Here is a 23,638-nt window from a genome sequence, read left to right as displayed (position 1 = left end):
TCAATGACAATCCTCTTGATTTCTACACTGCAAAAAATCCACACATTGACTTTATGTTTCTCCACACATACGTTCTTCGATTTAGTCTGCTATATGATACAAATAATATCTATGTTTGAATTATAGCATGTATTCGAATTAAATATTAATTTTATATGTGACACATAGCTTTTATGATTTTCATCTTTGAAAGATTTCACGAATTCAAAATGGCTGCAATTGAAAAAAAACACGTGTTGGCGAAGGAGTATACGCATAAAGGCAGTATTAGGTGAGTAATTTTATTATAAAGTTCAATTGAAGTTTTTGTCATGCAAAGACTACAGAGTACACATCTCTCCCTCACAGTAAGCTACATCTTAAATTGGACCGTCGGCGTAAGAAGCTTGCAGAATGTATTTAAGAAGGTTAGTTTTTAATTCCTGATTTTCTAATTTCTGTTAGATAAAAAATGCGTTCATCTTCTTTCAGATCAAATTTCCGGGAAAAATGGGGAACATTAGCTTGGAACAGACCGCTCAGACGATAGCCCACCCATGATGAACGGCAGTTAAAATGGTGTCCTAGAAAATTAGGTTTGCAATGTGTTCAACTTAATTCGATCAATATAAAAATCTTATTTTGAAAACGAAAAATCATTCCTTATTGTGTTCTTGATTTTTAAACGCCGGAAAGTAGACAAGAAATGAAAATCATCAATAATATTTGGCTGCATATTTTTAGGCGTTTAATGTCTATGTGTGAAATTTTATAATGTTTATGTGTCACATATAGCACTGAAATATTTCCTGAAACCTATGTGTGGCACATATTTTTTAATTGGGAGACAAATTGCAAAAATCTATATAGGCTGACACATACCCCTAATGTGTGGATTTTTTGCAGTGTACCAATCTTTCTAGTGGTCCTACTAATCTTCACCGCTATAAACGAAAATAAAATCGGAAGATGGATTTTTTCAAAATGTGATTTTACTCAGTGCAGAAGAAAAATCGAGTGTTATTCTAACACCCCTCGTTACACCGCAGAAATGACGCGTCGGTGAATCGATTGCCAACATTGCCGACCCAAAACCACTCGCTTCCATGTGCACTCCTGAAGCCGGCCCTGATCAGTAGATTCGTTCCCTTTGGAGAAAACTCCGCACAGTGCAAAAGTTGGACGGTTTCGTCTCTGAATTTTTTTCGAGAAGCTGAAGCCCGTTTAGCAGCTCGATTCGGTAATAGAAGTGCTAGTAATCCGTAGCGGAAGTGTGCCGCAGTGCGCGTGTGATATTAACAGCATCCGGAAGCTGTTTTTAGTGGCAAAAAATCAATCTGAAAAGTGCAGCCCCACCATCTCACAGAGGTGAAATCATTGACTCTTCTTTTTTTTCCGTCGTCATTGTACGTATACTTTCTGCTGGGCTCCCCCTTCCTTTTATTAAAAAAAAAAGTTGCGTGGAGCGCTTGTTGGAAGAGAAAACGGAATAATTGCAAGACAGCTGACAAAAGTAAGACGAAGGAAAAGCCAAGCGAGGAAAAAGGAACGATCATTGTGCTTGCCCACAGGCGGCGGTGGTGGTGAAATTCCGAGTGTCGGAAGTTGCACGTATCGATCGGATACGGCTCGCTGGAAGTTGTTAAGTTAGTGATCGGACAAAAGAGTGATAAGGTTTTCTTTTTAGAGGACAAATTTCGATTATTAAATCGGTGTAACAAGTAGTTAAAAAGTTTCCAAATCCCAGCCTACTACTGCAGGAAGGAAGAAGACAAAAACCATACGAACGCTGGTAGTAATATGAGTAATGCTATTAACCAAAATGGCACAGGTCTAGAGCAGCAAGTAAGTAATGGTTAATTTCACATATTTTTACTAAGTCAAATAAATTTTGAAGGAATATTTGGGTGAATTGCATTGTTTTACGACCATGAAGTGGCTGTATGCGCTCCTTATTCTATTTTAAAAGTTATGAACATAAAAAAAAACCTTTGTTGCTAACCACTCAAACTAACGAAATCAAACTCATATTGTTACGACGATGCACGAATCGTATGAATCAAGGTTAGCCAGCAATGCACTATTCGTAGTTAGCTACTAGCAATAGAATTCAAATTCAATTAAGCGTTTTAACCATCTTTTTGTTTGTTTTGTTTGCCATGTTTTTTTTCCAAAAAAAATTTAAGAACATTTTCTCTTGATTAGACCCACAGTATCATGAGTCCTTCACATCTTTAGTTCAGAAGACTGTACAAGCAAAACCAAAATACGAAAGCGATCACGTTGATTACGATTGATTGTGTAATGCATCTCACAAATGGCTGCTTTGAGTTTCTAAATTCAGAATATATTTCCAAATGAGACAATCTTTTCTCCTTGTTTGACTATCCTTGAGTTTCTGAACTGAAATTTGTATACTAAATATGTACTTTTATTTTATGTATGTACTATAGACACTATAATTTCATATAGTCTGGCAAAGAGAATGACGGAAGCCAACCGAACTGTCATTCGCGCGGAGCCAATCGAGCATTCTATGATAATGTTCAAGCTCTTCATAGCTCTCTCCAGTTGCAAAATAAAAAAATAGTTTCTCAGCTTCTTAAATAAGATGCTTGGTTTGTCACTTCAACGCGAAATCGCTTTTAAAAATATATTATGATGTATAGGTGAAAAAATTGTGCAATTTAACTAAATAATTTTAGTTACTGTCACTAAAATGCCGAAAAAGCTAAGTGAAATTATAGTGTCTATAGTATGTACTAGCTGATCCGGTGTGCTTTGCTACACCCTTCAAAAATAAATGATATTTTCAGAAATCATTCAAATTTTTATTGTTTTATTAGTATTATTTTAAACCAAATTATTACATTATCCAAAATCAACCGTTATACAATGAGAGCTGCAGCTGGAGTTTCGAATTGCAAACACAAATATGACTTAAATCATTTCTTTCCCTCTCTACACTGTAAAGCGTGAGGTCTATAACAATCGGGGAAACATATCTCGTAATCAAATATCTTTCCATGCCAAATTTGTTTCCATTTGTTTGCATCGTCAGCATTAATTGAGAACTTATGCTAACAAAATTGTATTGGGCTCACTTCCCTCCTCCTATGTACTCACTGAAAGGAGGATGGTGTGTCAGATAATCATAGAATCATATCAAAATGATTTTCCATGTTAAGTTTTGTCCATTTCTCGATTTGTAAAAAAAAAGTTTAGTATAAGCTTTCCTCTTTTCTTCCTGTATTCCCAATTCTATTCTCGTACTGCCAGAAAGGAATTGTTTCACATGGAAAAGTTTCTCGTATTGAAATATCATCCCATGTCAAATTTGGTTTTATTTGCGTAGTAAATTCTTGAGTTATGCATAAACTTGAAAGGAAGTACCATCCCCTTCTGTTCTCCCCCATTGAATGAATGGGTGAAAACTTAATATTCATAAAAGTGTTTTTCGTATTAAAATACTTTTTGATGCAAAATTTAGTTTCATTTGCTCGATTAATTCTCGAGTTATGCAAAAATAATTGTATGGAAGCCCTCCTTACCCCCTTTATATCTTTCCGCTGGAAAGAAGGTGGGACTCCAATTCATAATAGAAACATCTCTCGTATCAAAATACCCTCACATGTTAAATATGGTCCCATTTGCTCGATCAGCTCTCCAGTTATACTGAAAAGTGTAAGGGAGATCTCTCCTCTCCCTTTTCACCCACCTCCTTGAAGGAATGAGGGATGCCAAATATTTATAGAAGCATTTCTCGTACCCAAATATCGTTCCATGCCATATTTGGTTCCATTTGCTATTGAATTTCTAAAGTTATTCAGTAAAAATTGTATGAAACTCCCCTTCCTCTTTCCTTTCTCCCCGCCCATGCCAAATTTGGTTCCATTTGTTTAATTAATTTTGGAGTTTAAAAAAAATTATAAAAGAGGCCCCATCTCCCTTTATATCTCCCTAATGTAAAGAGAGAGAGGTCTCAAATAACCATAGAAATGTTTTTCGTATCCAAATACCCTCCCATGCCAAATTTGGTTCTATTTGCATAATTAGTTTTTGAGTTATGTAAAAAACTATGAAAGAGGCCCCCTCCCCCTTTCTATTGGAAAGAGGGAGGGGTCTCAAATAACCATTGAAATATTTTTCGTATCCAAATACCTTCCCATGCCAAATTTGATTCCAATATCATGATTAGTTTTCGAATTATATGAAAAATTGTAAGGTAGTCCTCCTCCCTCATGCCTATCACCCCACTGAAAGTAGGGAGGGGTACCTTATATTCATGGAAATATTCTTCGTTCGCAAATACCACCCCGTGCCAAATTTGATATCATTCGCTTGATTGGTTTTTGAGTTATGCTAAAAATGGTCTTTTATTTGACAGGCCCCTGTCCCCCTTCATGAGATAGGGAAGGGTCTAAAACCAAAATAGGAACCTTCCCCTGCCTCCAATACCTCCACCTGCCAACTTTCACGCAAATCGGTTCAGTAGTTTCCGAGTCTATAGGGAACAGACAGACAGACAGACAGAAATTCATTTTTATATATCTAGGGTAACATTTAAAAAGGGCGAAACTAGCAGTTAGCTCGAAACGAGAAAAACGCGTTTGAAAATTCGGAACACCTATTCAAATCCTATTTATAAAATCGACCACTTTTTGTTCAACAAAATCAAAAAATGTGCATTATACTCTCTTATTGTTCGATGGTTATCAAGAACTTTAACTTTTTTCACGTAATTTCAGAGATTTTCGAGTTTCGCCCTATTATTGTTTTCGATTTTAGTTACGCCCGCAAGTTTCGCAGTTTCGCCCAATTGATCGGCCGTTTTTGTTTTATTTTTGAAGTAACGCACGCTCGTTTTTTTATAACCATTTCCGAGTTTTATTTAACCGTTTTATGGTTTTCTTCTGAAAACGTCAAAAATTGTTATTTTTCAACCAGAATGAATTGTTAAATTTCAAGCATATTCGAAGTTTGGGTGGAAAACCGAAAAAATGGTTAAAATTTCAATATACAAGCGAACATTTTCGTTCCGCCATTGTTTTTTTAGTGACTCAAATGATCGGGCTCCGTTTTTCTTCCTATAATTTCGCAACAAAGTTCCAAAGGTAAATTATTTTCTATTATAGCATTGTGTTCATCATAATTTTTACGATTCACATTTTAGTTTCATTTTATACAATCGTTGTTTGAACGCGGAACCATCGAGAGATATGCGGAGAATATCTATCATCAACAGCAGCGGAAAAATGTACCGAAAAGACCACCCGATAAGAACAAAAAAGATCCGGATTTGGAACTCAAGTTTGAAGAGATATTCAAAGCGTAAAAGGTGAGTTTATTTTCTATACTTTTAGTCATATGTAAGTAGGAAATTTTATTTATTAGGAAATGGGTTGAGAGGACTGATAGATATTATAACCTAAAAAATTAATGATTACTGAATTGTATCCGATTCAATTAAATTAGTAAATGCTTCTCCCCAGGGATATGAATCAGCTCCACCAAAAATCGATTTGAACACAGTGATGTTAGGTCCACAGAAAATTGGAAATCGATTTTGTGCTTCTTCCGAAACCCAAAAACACTACCGGAATTGCCCAGTTCTTATCGGAGGATCCACTAAAAACAGTACAACTTCCCGATCGGATGTTGGTGTACGAATGTTGGAGAGTCTGAAACACAGCTGGGGCCCAGAATAACTTTGTAAATGTACAATCGTATGTCCTCATTGCGTTTTCAGTTGTTACAGTAATTTTTTTTTCGTTTTTTTTCAGGTTACCCGTTTCGATATAATCCAAGCTATGGGTAAAAGCATCAGGTTATATTGGGTCTGGATACTCACAAGAACAAATTGGAATCAGCTTCAAGAACCGATGGACGTTCCTGTTGAAAGGCAAGTGGCTGTTTGCCACTCGTTTGGTCCCCCAGTTTCAGTACCATTTTAAGAATAATTTTCTAGTCAGATGTAAATTGTTAAATTAATAACAATTGTTATTCTAAATCAACTTATTCCAATTAAATAAATAACAATAAAAATCTATTTATCGTAATACGTTTCAAATTACTAAATTTATTAAGTAAATCCTTTTTTCTAATTCTGATAAGAAAGAATCACGTTCCCTTTCCCCAAAACGGTTGTTTTTTAACCATTATTCAGATTTGGTATTACGTTTGAAAAATAACCATTATTCAAGTTCTCTTTGAAATCCCATTTTATGAGTTTTCACTGAAAACTCATAAAACGACTTAACCCACAAAACTTCGATTATGGTTATTTTTCAAGCGTTAATGGTTTAACATGGCCCTGCGTGCGCCCATTCATCCTACACGCAAAAACTAATTAGGCCGTTTTGTCACACACGGTCAACTCAGTTACGCCTTTTGGCTCTACACGAATAGAAAAATTCACTCCATTTTGAATATGCGTAACTTCACGTTCCAACGAAAATGCATCAACAGGAAGTTTCGCCTAATTGAATTTTATCAATTTTTTGAAAGTTTTAAGTAATTTTAAGATGAAACCGCGTTTGATAGGTAAAGTGCAACCGCGTGCATCCGGAATGACCGTTAACTCGATTTGTTTACATTTGGCAGTTTCGCCCTTTTGAAATGTTACGCTAGATTTATACACGCAGAAAAATAGAAATAGAAAAAAAAGGAAAGTGCCGCAAAAACAATGGATTTTTTCCTTTGATTTTGGAACAAATAAAAATTCGTTCGATTCAAATGCATTTTCTTTTGTTTCGAAGAAATGCTTTCCTTTGAATCAAAACTTTTTCTTTGTTTCAAAAATTAAAATGCTTTTGATTCAAAAGCCTTTTCGTTTAATTTTATGAAATTTTCGTTTATTCTAATGACACATTCCACGCGCTTATACCGCTCAAAGGTGATTTTTATCCGTACGCGTATCAAAAAATCTCAAAATTGTCTATAATTTTGATAATTTGAATCACACAAAATCGACGGAAAAAAGAGAAAAAAGTTTTTTTACACATGTTTTAGATGATTTTGAAAATCAGTTTTTTTTGTTGAAAAAAGTGGTGTTTTTGACAATTTTTACAAAATCATTAATTTTAATAAATGGATGATTTTTTTTGGAAATATTTTTAGTATGTTCAGAACCCAAAAAACACGGCTTCATTTTGTAGAAAAAAGAATTTGTTTATATCCAATGTAGTTGGTTTCAGGGCTAGAAGTTGGTCACTTTTTAGTAACTTTGTCACTTTTTTCAGACTGGTCACTCAGATGTTACTTATTTTGAAATTTGGTCACTAAAGTCACATTTTCCAATGATCACTTTATAACTGAGCTAATTTTCAAAAATTTTTTTTTTAAATTATTGAAAATTCCTTTTTATGTTAATTGTTTCAAGACACGTAGTAAGTATATATATCAGGTTTACCCCAAGAATTACGTCAATTTGAAGTGTTCCTTTTCCCCCCTCTTTTTTCCTTCTTTCGTAAACCTATGAAAACTAATATTCACCACATCTAAGTGCAAAATTGCAAAAAGTAATAGAACTTTTAAAAATGGCAGGTAACATTTGCCATGCTATTATTTATTAATGCATTATGCTTAATCGAATCGAAAAAAAAACAGTTAATTCATTTCAAAGTTTGTATATTTATAGACATTTTAATTCATAGTTGGACTAGAGTGCATTAAAAACACGAATTGTTACTTGGATGTCCTTCAAAAGATAGCTTGGAATCAATTGAGGATTTCAAAGCATATTTCAGTTGTCTCTCCACCTTTTTTAAGGTTGGCTCATGAATTTTTTACAGTATTCTGAGGAACTTCTGAAATGTTTCCAAAAAAATTCAGGCGCTTTTTTTCAAAGTTTACGAGGCATTCTCAAACCTCATAAAACCTTTTCAATTTTTATATATCTTTTTTAAAATTCTGCTTGATGTTTCATTGTTATTAGCAAATGTTCTTTGAGTTAGTTTTGAATAAACAAATTATATTCTACGAAGAAGATTATTCTGGTTTAATTTGTGCGCTTTTTTATGTGAATGTCTTGAATCTTTAGATATTTTTTTACTAAGCTTCTGTAAGTCTTTTGTCAATCTTCTGTCATCATACTGTTGTTAGCTTATTTCAATCCTGTATTAATGTGTTGTCACTTTTTTATGACGATCTTCTATTTTTACGTCATGACTTTTTTTATTTATGTCATTTTTTTCAAAATTGAGCCAATCTTTGCTTAACCTCACGTCTAAATATTCTTCAAACTTTTCGTCAAACAGAATTTTACAATTCTGTAGTCGCTATTCCTAAACCATCAAAACTCATTTAGGTAAAATGTTACTTTTTGTCTAATATATGTCTTTCTATTAGTGGGGCCGAGGGCCTTTTAAAAAACTTTGTTTCCAACGAGCAAAATTGTTCTGGAATCGATCTTTAGGAATTTTTGTGATCACTATTGAGTTAGTTTTCGACTTGATCTGGTCACTATTTTTACCCTAATTTAACCTAAAAGTAACTATTTTGCCCTACTTTTTTGCCTCATGGTCGCTTCTAGCCCTGTGGTTTGAAAAGTGAACAAAAACAGTCGCAAATGAGTGAATTCACGTCACGAAAAAAGGGAAGTTTTCAATTTTACGAGAAAACTCTGACTTTTTTTAAATAAAAAAATGAGATTTTCTTTGAAAATGATAAGACAATTCTAAAACTCTAAAATTTATAGAAATCGGCTGGAATCTAGCTGAGTTACAACAGCGCGAATGAGTGAATTCACGTCACAAAATTTGATTTTTTGTTAAATTTTATATGAAAAATGTCCTCTGAAAGCTATTTTGACCCTCCAGATGGTCGGATTTTTACAAATCGAGCATAATTTAGTTTAGTTTTAATAAGTTCATTATTTTCAAATAAAAATACAAAAAGATTGCAAAAAAAAAAATTAAAAAATTTTTTTTTGGTGAATCTTTAAATGAAGACAGTAGTAATTTCAACATATGATCCCTCAATATGTTTCTATTCAGGGGCCAATAAAAATAAGGAAAAAGTTAGGTGCAGATACTGAAAATTTATGATTGTACAAGTCGGAACAACAAAATATCGTTTTGGAAAGTGTACATAAAATTCGAAGACTCCAAAGAATAGTTCAGTATAACCACATGTATAACTTTATATTTCGTGACGTGAATTCAGTCAACTACCCTGTTCTGTTTGAACTCAGTGAATTCACGTCACAACTTCAAATAAGCATAACTTCTTTCGTTGTTGTTCAATCGAGAAGTTCTATGCATCAAATTGTGGATAATGTTTTCTTAACAACTCATTCGAAGACACCGATATTCTATTTCCATAGAGAGAACAAAAAATCAAAGATGTATGTACTAAAGTCCGAAATGGTTAATTCTAGCGTGAATTCACGTCACAAAAGAAATTAATCACAATAAAAACAACTTAAATTTTTAAATGACCAAATTATATTAATTTTGAAGAAAATTCAATTTGCGACCGTTTGCTACATTTTTTTTTTTCATTTTCAAGTAAATTGGTTGACTTCTAGAATGATAACAGTGCAGAAAAGTCCGTTCTACATATTGATTGTCGTTCTATTGGAAATAAATAGAAATCAATCATGGTTTAAAACATTTTATTTCTTTTGAAAGTTCATGTTCACATTATCGATTTTCCCTATAATTAGAGTTAGAGAACTGGTACATCTGTAAATAAAGAGGAGAACAAAATGTACACATGAAATTTTTACATAGCGCACATAATACAAATTTATGACAAAAATGCTTTTTTTGTTGTGAAGCTCACAAAAAAAACGATATTAAACTAAATAATTCTAACAATAAAATGGAAAGTACTTACTGAACGATGTTTTTTGGCGACAGTTCCTTTCGAACAACTCATGAAGGGTTTCGGCGCCAGATGTCTCCTTGGACCGGATCGGAAGGAATTAGTTAGATGAATGGTTACCCTGAAAAAGTTGTTTAGGTTGGTTTATTTGAAATTAAATTGTTATTGAAAGACCTACCTAGGAGTCCACTATCGTTTTCCCTCTTAAAGCTGTAAGACTTTCCTACACCGGATCTTGTGATTCTGGTGCTGTCTGGCTGTTGCGCGGAAAATCTTCTCGCCGGCCCGTTCACCAAACAGAAGTTTATGAAGATGTGTCGACTGTATGACGAAAAAATACTTTGATTCAAAAGAAAATTCATCTAAATCAAAATAAAAATTCTTCACGCAGCGAAAAGATTTTTTATTTCAAAGGAAAGTGCCACGAAAACAAAGGATTTTTTCCTTTGATTTTGGGATAAATAAAAAATACTTTGATTCAAATACATTTTCCTTTGCTTCAAAGAAATGCGTTTTTTGACATGAATCATTTTCTTTGATTCAAAAGACGACATTCTTCGAAACAAAGTCGTTTTTCGTTTCATTTCATGGCATTTTCTTTCACTTTAAAGATGTTTTGATTTTAATTTGAAAGGATTATTTCTTTGATTCCATAAGCGTGGTCCTAAAAACTCTAGTACTTCCAGATTTCTTACATTAGAAAATTAAAACAAATTCTTGATCTTTTTCATTTTATTGAACATGAATGTTTAAATTTTTTACATTTCAATTACCTTCGCTTATATCACTGTTTGAATGTTAAAATTCAAATTTCGCCTCACAGAACAACATTTTCAGATGTTTCAGCCTATCTGTAAATAGGAAGCTAAATAAAATCTAATTAGAGCACAGCACTCTATTAAGAGGGAAATCACTACTTAACGGTAGATATTGAACGATGTCCGTTGGCGGACAATTCCATTCGAACAACTGATGAATGGTTTCAGCGCCAGACCTTGAGTAGTGCTTGAGTCTCCTTTGACCTGACCGGAACCAATTGCAACCGCTTAGCCGGAGCACCGGGACTGCCAGTGCTTTCACCTCTTCAAATTGGTTATCCTAAAAAAATTGTAACGTTGACGGTTTAATTGAAATTTAATTGATATTGAAAGACCTACCTGGAGTCCACTATCATTTGTCCCCTCGAAGCTGTCGAAAGTTCCCAACGCCGGATCGTCCCATCTTAGCCTTCCGGTGGTGTGTGACGGTTCATAGGTGGTTTGGTTCTGACGGGTTTTTTCTCATGTTTGTTCCGCCGCCGTCGTGGAGGATAGGCCACCTTTCACCAAACAAAATCCAATCCATTTGTGTTGACCGTGGCAGCGGCAGCTGCCCATTCACTTCAAAAGACCGATTTTAAAACACTTTACTACAAAACATCATTTTTGTACCCAATTTAAAACGTATGAGAAAAGGAATAAAAATAACATCTTAACTACTCGAGAATGAAAAAATACTTTGTTTCAAAGGAAAATTAATCTGTATCAAAGAATTAATCACATTGATTCTGAGTCAAAAAAAATATTCTTTGAATTAAAAGTAAATATTTTGATTTAAAGATTTGGGACATTGTTTTAAATACAAATAAATTCGGTTCAATATATAATTTACTTAAATCAAAATAAATTGGTTTTGTTTTAATGTTCACAAGGTTTTTGAATCAAAGATGTATTTTTTTTATCTCAATGGTACTACTTTTCGCTGCGTGTTTGAATTCAAATCAAATACTTTGATTCAAAAATTTGGAACATTGGCTTTAATAGAAAAAATGTTTGGTTCAATACAAAATTAACTTGAATCAAGGAAAATGGATTTTGTTTCAATGTACATGAGGTTTTTGAATCAAAGATGTATTTTTTTTATCTCAATGGTACTACTTTTCGCTGCGTGTAGATGTAATATTCTCTTATAAACTAGATTTGGGATGAATAAACCCATTGAGCTTAAAATCCCGGAAAGAAAATATTACTAGATTTGTGATACAAAAGATTTATAGAAATTGAAAAGACTGTCTTATAACTTAAATGAACACTTCGGTATCGATTTTTGAGAAGGGCCAATGCGCCAAGACCTCTATTTTGAGAAAAACGCATTCGAAGATTCAGAAAATATAATCAATTGCCTATTTCGCTGCATTTTATCATTTTCCTAACTTTGTAACTATACATCTTTAATATAAGCATAATTTCATTGCGCGATTGGTGAGTATAGGTTTTCCGTGATTGTAACGTAAAAAAATAATAAATAGGATTTTTGGCCCTTTTGATTGCTCTTTTTGTTGATTCGCCAAAATGCAAGCGCCCTTTAAAAATCCAGAATGACTGTTCGCCATTTGGTTCACTCACCTTAACAGCAAATTTCAGGCAAATATCGGCTTGAAAACACATCCAAGTAAATTTAAACAACACATTAGCACAATTTTCAGCTTATTACTATCACAAATTGACTGATATTTGCGTTATTTAGCCTTGCAAAACTGATTTAAAAAAAATCGGTATTGATTTTTGAATACGGCGAATGCGTACTCTTTATTTTACATCCGAAAATATGATCTTCTTTTAAAGGTCTTTTTTTATCAGTTGATCACCCAGGTGGTAAATCCTTCTTACGGATTGCATTCCAAAGCACGGCGAGCCACCGCGTCCCCCCAGTTTGCTACTCTGGGTCCATGGGTGCAATTGGACGACTCATGATACTATGTACCCCTACGCCATAAAATCCACCTGGAGCCTCTGGCCATAATTCCCATCCGGACCTGCAACGAAGGCTGTACCCAGGGATGGGAGACCATACTCGCGCAATGGGCTCCACGGCAAATACTCGTTTTATTCGTACTACACCAGCAATCATCATCCACTCTTTGTCACGATTCACGACTTACGGGTTGGCAGTCCGTTAGCCGCTACTCGTGACTCGAGTCCCACATGCGGCCTCTTGTCGCAATTCGTGACGCCATGACCCGCCTCTCCTCACGACTCGAGGCCCTCTCACATTTCCCCTCTTGACACAAATTGAGGCGTCTATACCCACCTCTCCTCGTTTCTCGAGAGCCCTCGTTCATTCCGTCTCTTGACCCAATTCGAGACGAGAACAACTCGGGTCTGGAGATAATCACAAATCCCACTTTTTCTCCGTCTCGACACTTCGAGACCCATCCTGAGGCCCATCCAATGGGCACCACATATTACGGCACAAGGCCCCTCTGCCCGTCGTGAGTCGGTCATATCCGCGAATCAGGGCTAGGACCACCCGACGCGCGAATTCGACCAACACCCGCTCGAACATTTGGTCGTCCCGCATATCGGGGTCGCGACTACCCGATACACGTTACGACCCCTCCCTCTTGCAACTGAGCACTGGTACCAAGGTGCCCAGTCGCACCACGTTTTTGTCCCACTCGGCACGCAGCCCGTCGGTAGCTGACTGCGCCAAGTGTGACGTGTACTTCTCTTGGCCGTACATCTACAGGTGACGAGTCTGTAGACACGTTTCCACTCTGCACCACGGGGAGGTGGAACTACGTCGCAGAGTCCTCTTTTAAAGGTCTGTGCAGATGAGACTGAGTAGATCCTTTGACAGACACTATGCCGTCATCTGCAAGTTGTCTTAGAGTGCAGCCTTCAGAGAGACAACTGTCGATGTCATTTACGTAAAAGTTGTACAAAAGTATCCTCAAACATGAGCCTCGCGTCCTTTGAATTGCAATATCTCCGTGAGCAAAGTTCAAATGTTTCTCACAAAGCAAGCTGTATAAGATGTTGTTCAAAAGAGGAGGCAGACCCCGGGGCTGCAGCTTGTCTGACAACACCTCCATTGGATAGCAATGACTCTCATTTGTCTCCACTCTTGAGGAACAATACTCCAAGAATTGATTGAATAAACTTAACAACGAAATTTTGCGACATCCGGAAGATTTTTCAATAAGTTAAATTTAATTTTATCAATTCCCAGAGCTGAATTGTTGCAAAGAGAAGAGCAAGTGAGAACTCAACCATCGAAAATCTACAGATCCAGATCTGTAGGCACATTCCGGATTATTTTTTGCACAGGTGTGGAATCAGGACAGACTTTCCGTGCGAAGTTGAATAACGATCTATGTGAATATTCCTCACTTTCATTTGAAGATGGTCGATTCCGCATGCTTCGTGCAACTTTCCACAAGGAACTCAAGGATGTTTCCCGTGATAAACCGCCTACAAAATCCCGCCATTACGCCTTCTTTTTCTCTTTCATTATTTTTTTGAACAGATTTTCAAGAGAAACATACCCGAGCAGACTTTTATGGCAAAATTATACCTAATTTTGCTATCACGCCTTGAGAGTAAATTTTGGTATCATTTTGCCAGAATAAAGGTGGTACAATGCCAAAATTTAGGTCTCACTTTTCATATACGGATACCTCGATAATCCCAAGTGTAGGTTTCACTGAAACCTTAATGATACCTTCTTTAGCAAACGTTTCCAAACGAGTTTTGAGGGCATAATGATGCCACTTTGAGGTATTATTTTATTGCCAAAATTTGGCATCGTTGTGCCGTCACATTTTGTTTCGAAAGTATGGCGAGGTATCATTAAACATTGCATGATATCAAAATTTGGCATGAATATGGTATCCACATATGAAAAATAAGAGGCAGCATATTTTATGAAAAACTTCAAAGGTGCGTTCTGGACCCTTTGTCCCGCATCAGTTGAATGGCTGGGAGAAGTAATAGCGAGAGGCGCAATTACGTTCACCCATACATCCAACCCGATGGATTGGCAAAGCACGTACATACTTGCTTCCCAATCGGACAAAAAGTCTAGACCGCATGGCTCTGGTGAAGCTTTCCTATTGCTGAGCCAGTTCAAGCGATGTGTTATTGGTTTTTTCGGATTCCGTTTTTATCGGCAGCGCTACTTATTGTTCTCACGCAAGTACCGTTCTTTTGTCAACTATTTTATTTTTGAACTGTATTTTGAAATATTTACCCCTTATTTAACCCTCCCACAGCCAAATGATTTTATTCTTTTTAACGAATAGTCACCGTTGATTATTATTATATGATAGTTTAATGGCATTGCGGTGAACATTTTACTGCGAAAATTCTTGAAAGAAGAATTAAAGATTGAAATTAAATGACGGATAGACACATCGCATGAACTGGCTCAGCAATAGGAAAGCTTCACCAGAGCCATGCGGTCTAGACTTTTTATCCGATTGGGAAGCACGTGCTTTGCCAATCCATCGGGTTGGATGTATGGGTGAACGTAATTGCGCCTGTCGCTATTACTTCTCCCAGCCATTCAATTGATGCGGGACAAAGGGTCTAGAATGCATCTTTGAAGCTTTCCATAAAATATGCTCTTGGCTCATTTTCAACATCTTTCAATTTTCTTCTATTAAGCATCTGCGTTGTCTTTAATTCTTCTTTCAAGATTTTTGCAGTAAAAAGTTCACCGCAATGCCATTAAACTATCATATAATAATAATCAACGGTGACTATTCGTTAAAACGAATTTTCAAGTTCCACACCGCATCAATTTGGAACTTTTAGGTAACTTGGGGAAAGCAGAAGATGCTGCTTTTGCATTTTGTTTTGTATTTTAAACAAATTTCAAGATTAAACGTGACTACTCACTAGATAGTTCAATCTAATTCCCATTATAAATCCTTAATTCTTAATTTAGATTTTTAAATGTAATGTAAATGTAAACATTTCAGGTTGATGAACCACTCTAGTTTAGTAAAAATCTTTCATAATAACTTCACCTTGTCATCGTCTGTCAAGTGTTATTTTTTATTTACATGGTTTTCCGTCTCACGACATAACCTGATGAAAAATATATTTTTGTCCTTCTATTTGGGCCCTTTCACTCAATTCTCATATTGTAGAGATATTCATTCCACCTCCAGTAATTTGAAGTTTTCAAAGATTTTTATATATATATATATATTTTTTTATATTTTAACTCAAAACCAACACTCATAACTTATCAAAAATGTGTTAAAATGGGAATTCCAATTCAAATATGTGCAATCTAACCTGAGCGTGTCCTGTTTTGACATCTTGATCGAGAGAGAACTGTCACTAAGTTTTATGGTGGTTTAATAATCCGGCACTGAGCATTCATAACTCTTTCAAAACAAAGTATGTTTAATAAAAGCTTTATTAGCGTTTTCAAAACTCAAAACTTATTAGCGTTCGAAAACATATTATCGATTCAAGAATATAAGCATTTTGCATGACCATAATTAAACCGTCATTAAATGAGCTGCACAAACGATGCCATAATAAAACCATAATAAAACATCCAAATGCTAGTAGTTAGCTTAATCTGTGTTACTTGGGTATTCCTCAAGTCTTTCAAATGTCTTTATCATAATAGCACATTATTAAAGTGTTTAGACCAGAATATCACGTTGTGCTACTTGTTTGTTGATTCTACTGGAAAGTTGGAGGTATATTTACAATAGATTTTTTCGAACGGCTAGTAGAAATCTTTTGACAAATTCACTAGAGGTAAGTTTCAAATAAATATAATTAATCTTAACTCGAATTTCAATGCTTGCCGAGACCTGATTTTTTTCGAAACATGAATTTCAACGAACTTGTAGAATAATTAAAATGTCCTAATAACTTCGAACACAAATTTCATAAAGAAAACTTAACCCAGATTCCAATAAAAAGCTGAGTTACAAAATAAAAAAGGCAAAGCCGCCTTCGCTGGAACAAAGAAATATCTCTAACTCAAGATGATTCTGCTAGCAGCTATTCAATTACTATTCCTGAAGCTCTAGCTCGTGTTTGGTTTATGGTGCATTTTTTTCGTACTTTTTACTTCGCCAAGCTCCATCGATGTAAAGATGCACACCGAGGTATAAAATGGAAGATAAGTGAACTGGATGCAGCTAACTTAGCAGCGCCGGTGATCTGCTGAATGCTTCGGCTAAGTTGGGTCGATAAATGAAAGGTATCTGCGATCGTGCATCATTTACGTAATGGAAGAAAAATCACGCAACAAAGAAACAGCTGATCGATTTCACTTTTTTTAAATGTAGGTCTAGTAAAAACAATTTCAATTGAGGAACTTATTTCCATTGTTAAAATTTGCATTTCAGCTGAACGATGGAACAAGTTGTGAAATTGACTCAATTTACTCATCGGTTCACGTGCAGCGCGCAGCCTAGGTCAACCGTCGTACTGCGTCGTCTTTAAATAAGTTGTGTTAGGAACGAATGGTTCACGGTCAACTTGTTGAACAGAGCTCAATGAGCGCGGGTAAAGGGTGGGCTCAACAGCTTCTACTGCTTGCTTCTGATACACCACAACGTTCTCCATGACTTTGACCGCCTTTCTGTTCGTTCTGGTTTCATCCTTCGCAAAGGCCTATTTGCTACCTCAGCGATAGTTTGGGCTGTTGATCTACAATGATTTAATGCCATTACTGTCTTACTGCGCTTCAAACATTGACGGGAGATTATAAAAAAAATTACAAAATCGAATAAAGACTTGTGTCGTTTTGCTTGTCTTGTTTTATTTAGCAAGAATTAAATAGGCCATAAAAAAAGAAAAAAATAGTCATATTTAGTTTACAATTATCTACTCATGTTTCGGGCCAATCAAAACGTGTATTCATAGGTAGGTACACGGCTGTAACATTTCACGCGATACATTGCTCGGAAGAATTCCTTTTTGCGTTGGTTAGCAAAAAAAGTAGAATCCAAAGTTTAATGACCTTCTAATTTAGTTTTGCGTTTTCTGTGCCTGGTCGTGACTGGAATAACTACAGTTAGTCGCCTCGCCATTCTCTCCGCACTGGTTTTTCATGTTGTTTTTTTTTATCTTTTTTACTCCCGCAGTTTGCTGGTCTGGACTTGCAGCAGCAGCAGCAGCTGGGCAATCAAGATTCAGGAAATCTAAAATCTTCGGCTGCGCGTTACGTTCCACCTCAGCTGAGGAGTGACCGTGACCCTCAACAGCCCTCCGGCGGAGGAGGAGGTCGTGGCGGCTACGAACGTGGTGGTGGTCGCAGTGACGACTTTTCCGGTGGTAGAGACTCATCGTCTCGTGGAGGATACTCTGATCGTGGTGGAGAATATTACAACAACCGTGGTGGGGACTTCAACCGTCGTGGTGGAGGAGGACGCTACCAGAACGATCGCAGGGACAACTACAACCGCGGTGGAGGCGGTGGAGGAAGCGGCGGTGGTGGTTACAACAATCGCGGTGGAGCACCACCGGTTCACTCTGAAGAGCAGCGGAATAATCCGCCACCACAAGACTTCCCACCCGCAAATGATGGCGAACCAGTTGTTGACGGTCAAGTTAACGATGGCAACGTCGCCCCAAGAGGAGGTGGTAATAACTGGAATAATGGTTCTCGCGGTGGTCGCGGGGGTGACTTCCGTGATCGGGGAATGGATAGTCGTCCGCCCCAAAACGATCGCTGGCAGGAGCCTCCGTCGAATGGACAGGAGAACAGAGGAGGAGGTAGTTATGGGGGAGGTGGATACGGAAACCGACGAGATGATCGCGGACCGGGTATGGGCGGACGTTGGAATGACCGCTCCAGAGGAGATATCGACTACACACAACTCGCTGATCGCGACGAGCGTCTGGAGCAAGAGCTCTTCAAACACGGTAATACCGGTATCAATTTCAGCAAGTACGAAGATATTCCCGTGGAGGCGACGGGAAACGATGTTCCTCCCAATATCAACTCATTCGATGACATTGAGCTGACAGAGATCATCGATAATAATATAAAATTGGCGCGCTATGATAAGCCGACGCCAGTTCAGAAATACGCCATCCCGATCATCATGAGCGGCCGCGATTTGATGGCTTGCGCTCAAACGGGTTCCGGAAAGACAGCCGCGTTCCTGGTGCCCATTCTGAATCAAATGTACAAGCACGGATTGACAGCGCAGCCGCAGAATCGTCCATTTAATAATAGACGCAAGCAGTTCCCCTTGGGTCTAGTACTAGCCCCAACGCGTGAATTGGCTACCCAGATCTTTGAAGAATCTAAGAAGTTTTGTTATCGTTCACGTATGCGCCCGGCCGTCCTATACGGAGGAAACAACACCGTGGAGCAGATCCGCGAACTTGAGCGTGGATGTCAACTCATTGTGGCAACTCCAGGACGTCTTGAAGATATGATTATGCGTGGCAAGGTGGGACTTGATAACATTCGTTTCCTTGTTTTGGACGAGGCCGATCGTATGCTGGACATGGGATTTGAGCCACAAATTCGTCGTATTGTTGAGGATAGTAAAATGCCACCGACTGGAGAACGCCAAACACTTATGTTCTCCGCCACGTTCCCGAAAGCAATTCAAGAGCTTGCTAGTGATTTTCTCTTCAATTATATTTTCTTGGCAGTCGGACGTGTTGGGTCAACTTCGGTTAACATCACTCAAGCGATCTTCTGGGTAGATGAAAATGATAAGCGTTCCCACTTGTTGGATCTTCTCTCCAATATAAAAGCCCAAAATGATGGTGACGAGAAAGACTGCTTAACTCTCATTTTTGTTGAAACGAAAAAATCCGCTGACTCTCTTGAGGATTTCCTGTACAATTTTAACCATCCGGTAACAAGCATCCATGGCGACCGTACTCAAAAGGAGCGTGAGGAAGCCTTGAAGTGCTTCCGATCGGGTCGTTGCCCTGTTCTGGTTGCCACAGCTGTAGCAGCTCGTGGTTTGGATATCCCGAATGTCAAGCACGTCATTAACTTTGATTTACCGACCGAAGTTGAGGAATATGTACATCGTATTGGTCGTACCGGTCGAATGGGTAACTTGGGAACGGCAACGAGTTTCTTCAACGAGAAAAATCGCAATGTCGCCTTGGGATTAGTACGATTGTTGGAAGAGACTGGACAGGTGATTCCATCATTCCTGCAAGACATGGTTAGCGATCGTTCGTTCGGTGGACGAGGACGCGGTGGTGGACGCCAACAACGTTACGGTGGCATGACATCCACATTCGGCTCCCGGGATTACCGTCAACAAGGCGGCGGCGGCGGTGGTGGTAGTCGCAACAACAATCGCGATCAACGCGGAGGAGGCGGAGGAGGTGGTTCTCGCAACAACTATGGCGGTGGAAATTATGGTATGAATAAGTAAAACAGAATTCAAACTCATATCTATCAGTGATTGTCCCATTCTGGAAATGGTTTTTGTTAATTAACTAGCAATGCAATATCGCTTGTTCTCATAAGTCTGACTCCAATGATAACAATTCCTGCAATATTTCAAATGTTTTTTTTTGTTTTATGAACAATTGTTTTTCCTTCTATCATCATTTTATAGTCAACAAAAGCACACGTTTCGAATAAAATTTTGCACATGAATATCTGATTTAATTCTAAAAGAACTGGGTTAAAAAATAGCTTTTTTATATCTTTTCAGTGTTTTTTCTTGGTAATTTGTTTTAATAATTTATGTAGTTATACCAAATTCATTAATAATACATTAAATTATTTTATAAATTATCGATAAAAATTGGTTAGACTTAAAAAAAGATCAGAAATTTGCTAAATGCATAAAGGACATACTTCATTCCAAGTTATAAATTGGGAAACTAATCATTTAAAACTATTATTAAAATGTTCGAAGAGATTTTATGAAAATCTTATAACTAACGAGTTTTAAAGTTTTCTCTCGGGCTTAATATTGTGCCTTTACATTAGATAACGATTTAACTATTCCAACGTTATAGTTAAGTAAGAAACATAGACATCGATCACGATCGTCGTTCTATCGGTTCGTAAGAGATCTCATTAGTATGAGTTATTTTCAGAGTTCATTTACAGTACAACACATCACACAAATTCGTTTGCAAATTCAAAGATTCCACGACGACTGTTTGATCCTATTTAGCCTTTAAGGAATTGATTATCGAAATGTACATACCTGAAACCCTCACTCATTTCCTCAAAGTCATTAACTCATAACCTTTCTATATGTAGTGATATCGATTAATTAAACCAAAGTGGCATGTAGGAACGCTCACAACGTATCATAAAAGTTCTTATGAAAGTAAACCTTCTAACGATTCAATCTATCCCATCAGGTCGAGACGAGGGAGGCTACTATCGCAATGGTGGCAGCTCCGGCGCAGGTGCCGGAGGAAGCTACGGCGGAAGCTACAATAACAACAGTGGAGCTGGAAGTGATTGGTGGTATGATTAAGCTAAAACAGTTAGTATAAAAAAAAACAAACCACATGATAACCAACCTCTCCCACACAAAACACAAACATCCTAAATATAATAGTGCGTAAAAGCTGCAAACACACGCCAATTATATAATGGCCACTCAAAATTAAAACTTATTGATCGGAAAGAAATAACATCATTTGAAACCAACTGAATAAATCTGCAGATATTGGTATAACACTAAGCGATTAGAAAACGAACATCTTCAAATATACTTATTATATTTCAAATGAACGCATAAGAAAGGGAAAGATAACAGATGGAAGCATGCAGAACGTGCTAAACATTTGTTGACATGAGTGTTAGGAAAACAAATATTAAAATTATCAAGCAAACCAGCGGATATGATTGTGAAGCGTTTTTAAATTAAAACTTACAAAATAAATCGCTTAGAAGCAAACACACAGAATGATAATAGGCAACCGTTAATATACATTCTTTAAACACGAATATATTCCCAACACACAAACGATAAAATGTATTCTTTCGGACGGAAAAAAGCTGTACTGAACGCTGCAACTTATACATTGAAACAAAAGGGATGCTGCGGTTCCTTCGTGGGCAATCTTGCCGGTTGCTTCGGTTTTTACAAACTACAGCTCTGACAATTTGTGATTGAGAAAAAACAACTGTTACGGTGATTCAAAGGAGTGCTAAAAGATCACACGTGTGACAGTGACACTCGAACGAAGGATTAGCGCAGATCGCGAAACGGACTGTCCTTTAACATCGGTACTAGCGAATATGGAAATTTACAGAAAATGAACACTTTAATAGAAAAGCAAAAAACAGTAAAAATCGTACTTTCTCACCCTATACTAGGATACAATAACTTGTTCAGTATAGTGAAAGACCATTAAGGTTTGAAAAAAAAAAACTACAAAAATAGCAACTACAAAATGAGACCCTACAAAATAAATGATTCAACAACATGGCAAGCAGAGAAGCACGGATTCCACGGATTTTATCATTCGATCAGTAGAATTCTTCGAAACTATCATTGCCATCTGGTGCCTATTTTATCGCTATTTTTTTTTTCTTGAGTTGAGCTTCTATTCATAGGTTCTTTATATTTTCGAGTAAAAAAGCGAGTGGCCAAGGTTTAATTTATCTAATGCAGGTAGAGGATAGTTGTCTATACTACCGGACACTTAAGGTGTTTTCCGGCATCGATTTTTGAAAAGGGCATATACTCCAATTGTAAAAAAAATCAATTAATAGCATAAACGTATTAAACATTCTATTTTACATATAAAAAAATGATCCTCTTTTAATTTTGTTTATTTAAGTGTAGTTTAGTTTGATTTATTAAATAAGGCGAATAGTTTTTTTTATGAGTGTGTAATCACGCCTTTCGCCCCTTTCATCTCACGGGCGAAAAGTTTTTTTTTTTGTTTTTATCTGTCAAGGTTTTTTCCCCTCCAAATCGCGAACAAAAGGGCGAATAGCAGGGCTGGTAGCGAGTCACTTTTTAGTGACTTGGTCACTTTTTTTGGGTCAGTCACTAAAAAGTCACTTTTTTCATCATTTGGTCACTAAAGTCACTATTTTCCGAAAAATGGTCACTTTTATCACCAAAAGTCACTTTTTTCGCCGAAAATAAACCAATGAAAGAGTAATTGGAATTGCGCGTGTTAATATTGACGGTAGTAACGGTAAATTACTTGATCAGTCAGTCAGAAATTTTTTTCGCCTCCGGCGGAATTTCGTCATGAATCACCCTTGGCTTGAGACATTTCGATCTACGACATTATTTGACGTTCATGAATTGAAACTAACTTTGCTGAAGTTTTCAATTTTTAGTTCAATCAACCTTTTGTATTGAAACTTAAAATCTGATATACAAAAACCCTATCTCGTCTTTAGAATGGGTTTTTATTAAGAAGTGTAACTAAGATTGAGATTGAAACGAACCATTTTTTTTTACTAAAAAAATCTTTTATGTCATAACAAATGTTACAGTACCGTTCATAATTGTGTAGAAATTGGAAGCAAGCGCACTGTCACTTCGACTTTGAACTTCCATAACTTTTTACTCTGATGATATTTTTTGATCAAATTTTTTGCGTTTGATAGATCACTATCACACTATTATAACACAAAATTTGAGCTTTCTGGAGTTTGTGTGGCCTGACAAACAGTAATTCTACGAAAATCTGACTTTTTGGACTTTTCTCATTCAAACTGCAATATCTCTGAATCTACGCTACATTTTTGATTGAAATTTTGCAGAGTGATTGTTGAAATATGAAGCTAACATGTCTGAAGTTTTCGAAAAGTTCTATAGATGAGATCAAAAGTTACGTGAGGTGCAATATTTCAAGCATGAACCTAGAAATGCGATTTCTATAGAATTTTGGACGAATGTTTCCATAGGAAAATCATATTCTCTGTTTAACAACCAGTAAATCTATTTCAACCGAAAAATCACAACAATATCACGAGATTCTGATTTCAAAACACAAATGGATCATTTATTTCATTTTTTCTTTTCTTTATTGCTTTTGCCAGACATTTTTTGTCTGATTGGTGGAGGAAACGATATTGTTCTCATGAATCGTCCAAAATTCTATAGAAATCGCAT

General features: G+C 36.6%; 1 protein-coding gene and 1 long non-coding RNA gene across 2 annotated transcripts; both read left to right on the top strand.

The window, feature by feature from the left end:
• The first annotated feature begins 1,109 nt into the window (after positions 1–1,109).
• Positions 1,110–22,007, top strand: LOC129754987 (ATP-dependent RNA helicase bel). Its single transcript, XM_055751271.1, has 4 exons — positions 1,110–1,347; positions 1,667–1,824; positions 17,690–19,946; positions 20,910–22,007. The coding sequence occupies exons 2-4, from the start codon at positions 1,780–1,782 to the stop codon at positions 21,026–21,028; spliced, it is 2,421 nt and encodes an 806-aa protein (XP_055607246.1). The 5' UTR covers positions 1,110–1,347; positions 1,667–1,779; the 3' UTR covers positions 21,029–22,007.
• Positions 4,936–5,916, top strand: LOC129754988 (uncharacterized). Its single transcript, XR_008739137.1, has 4 exons — positions 4,936–5,093; positions 5,153–5,317; positions 5,472–5,691; positions 5,763–5,916. It is a non-coding gene; the product is annotated as an uncharacterized LOC129754988 (long non-coding RNA).
• Positions 22,008–23,638: the final 1,631 nt, after the last annotated feature.

This window comes from Uranotaenia lowii, chromosome 3, assembly GCF_029784155.1.
Source record: "Uranotaenia lowii strain MFRU-FL chromosome 3, ASM2978415v1, whole genome shotgun sequence".
Taxonomy (NCBI): domain Eukaryota; kingdom Metazoa; phylum Arthropoda; class Insecta; order Diptera; family Culicidae; genus Uranotaenia; species Uranotaenia lowii.
This window is presented reverse-complemented; position numbering and strand designations above follow the sequence as displayed.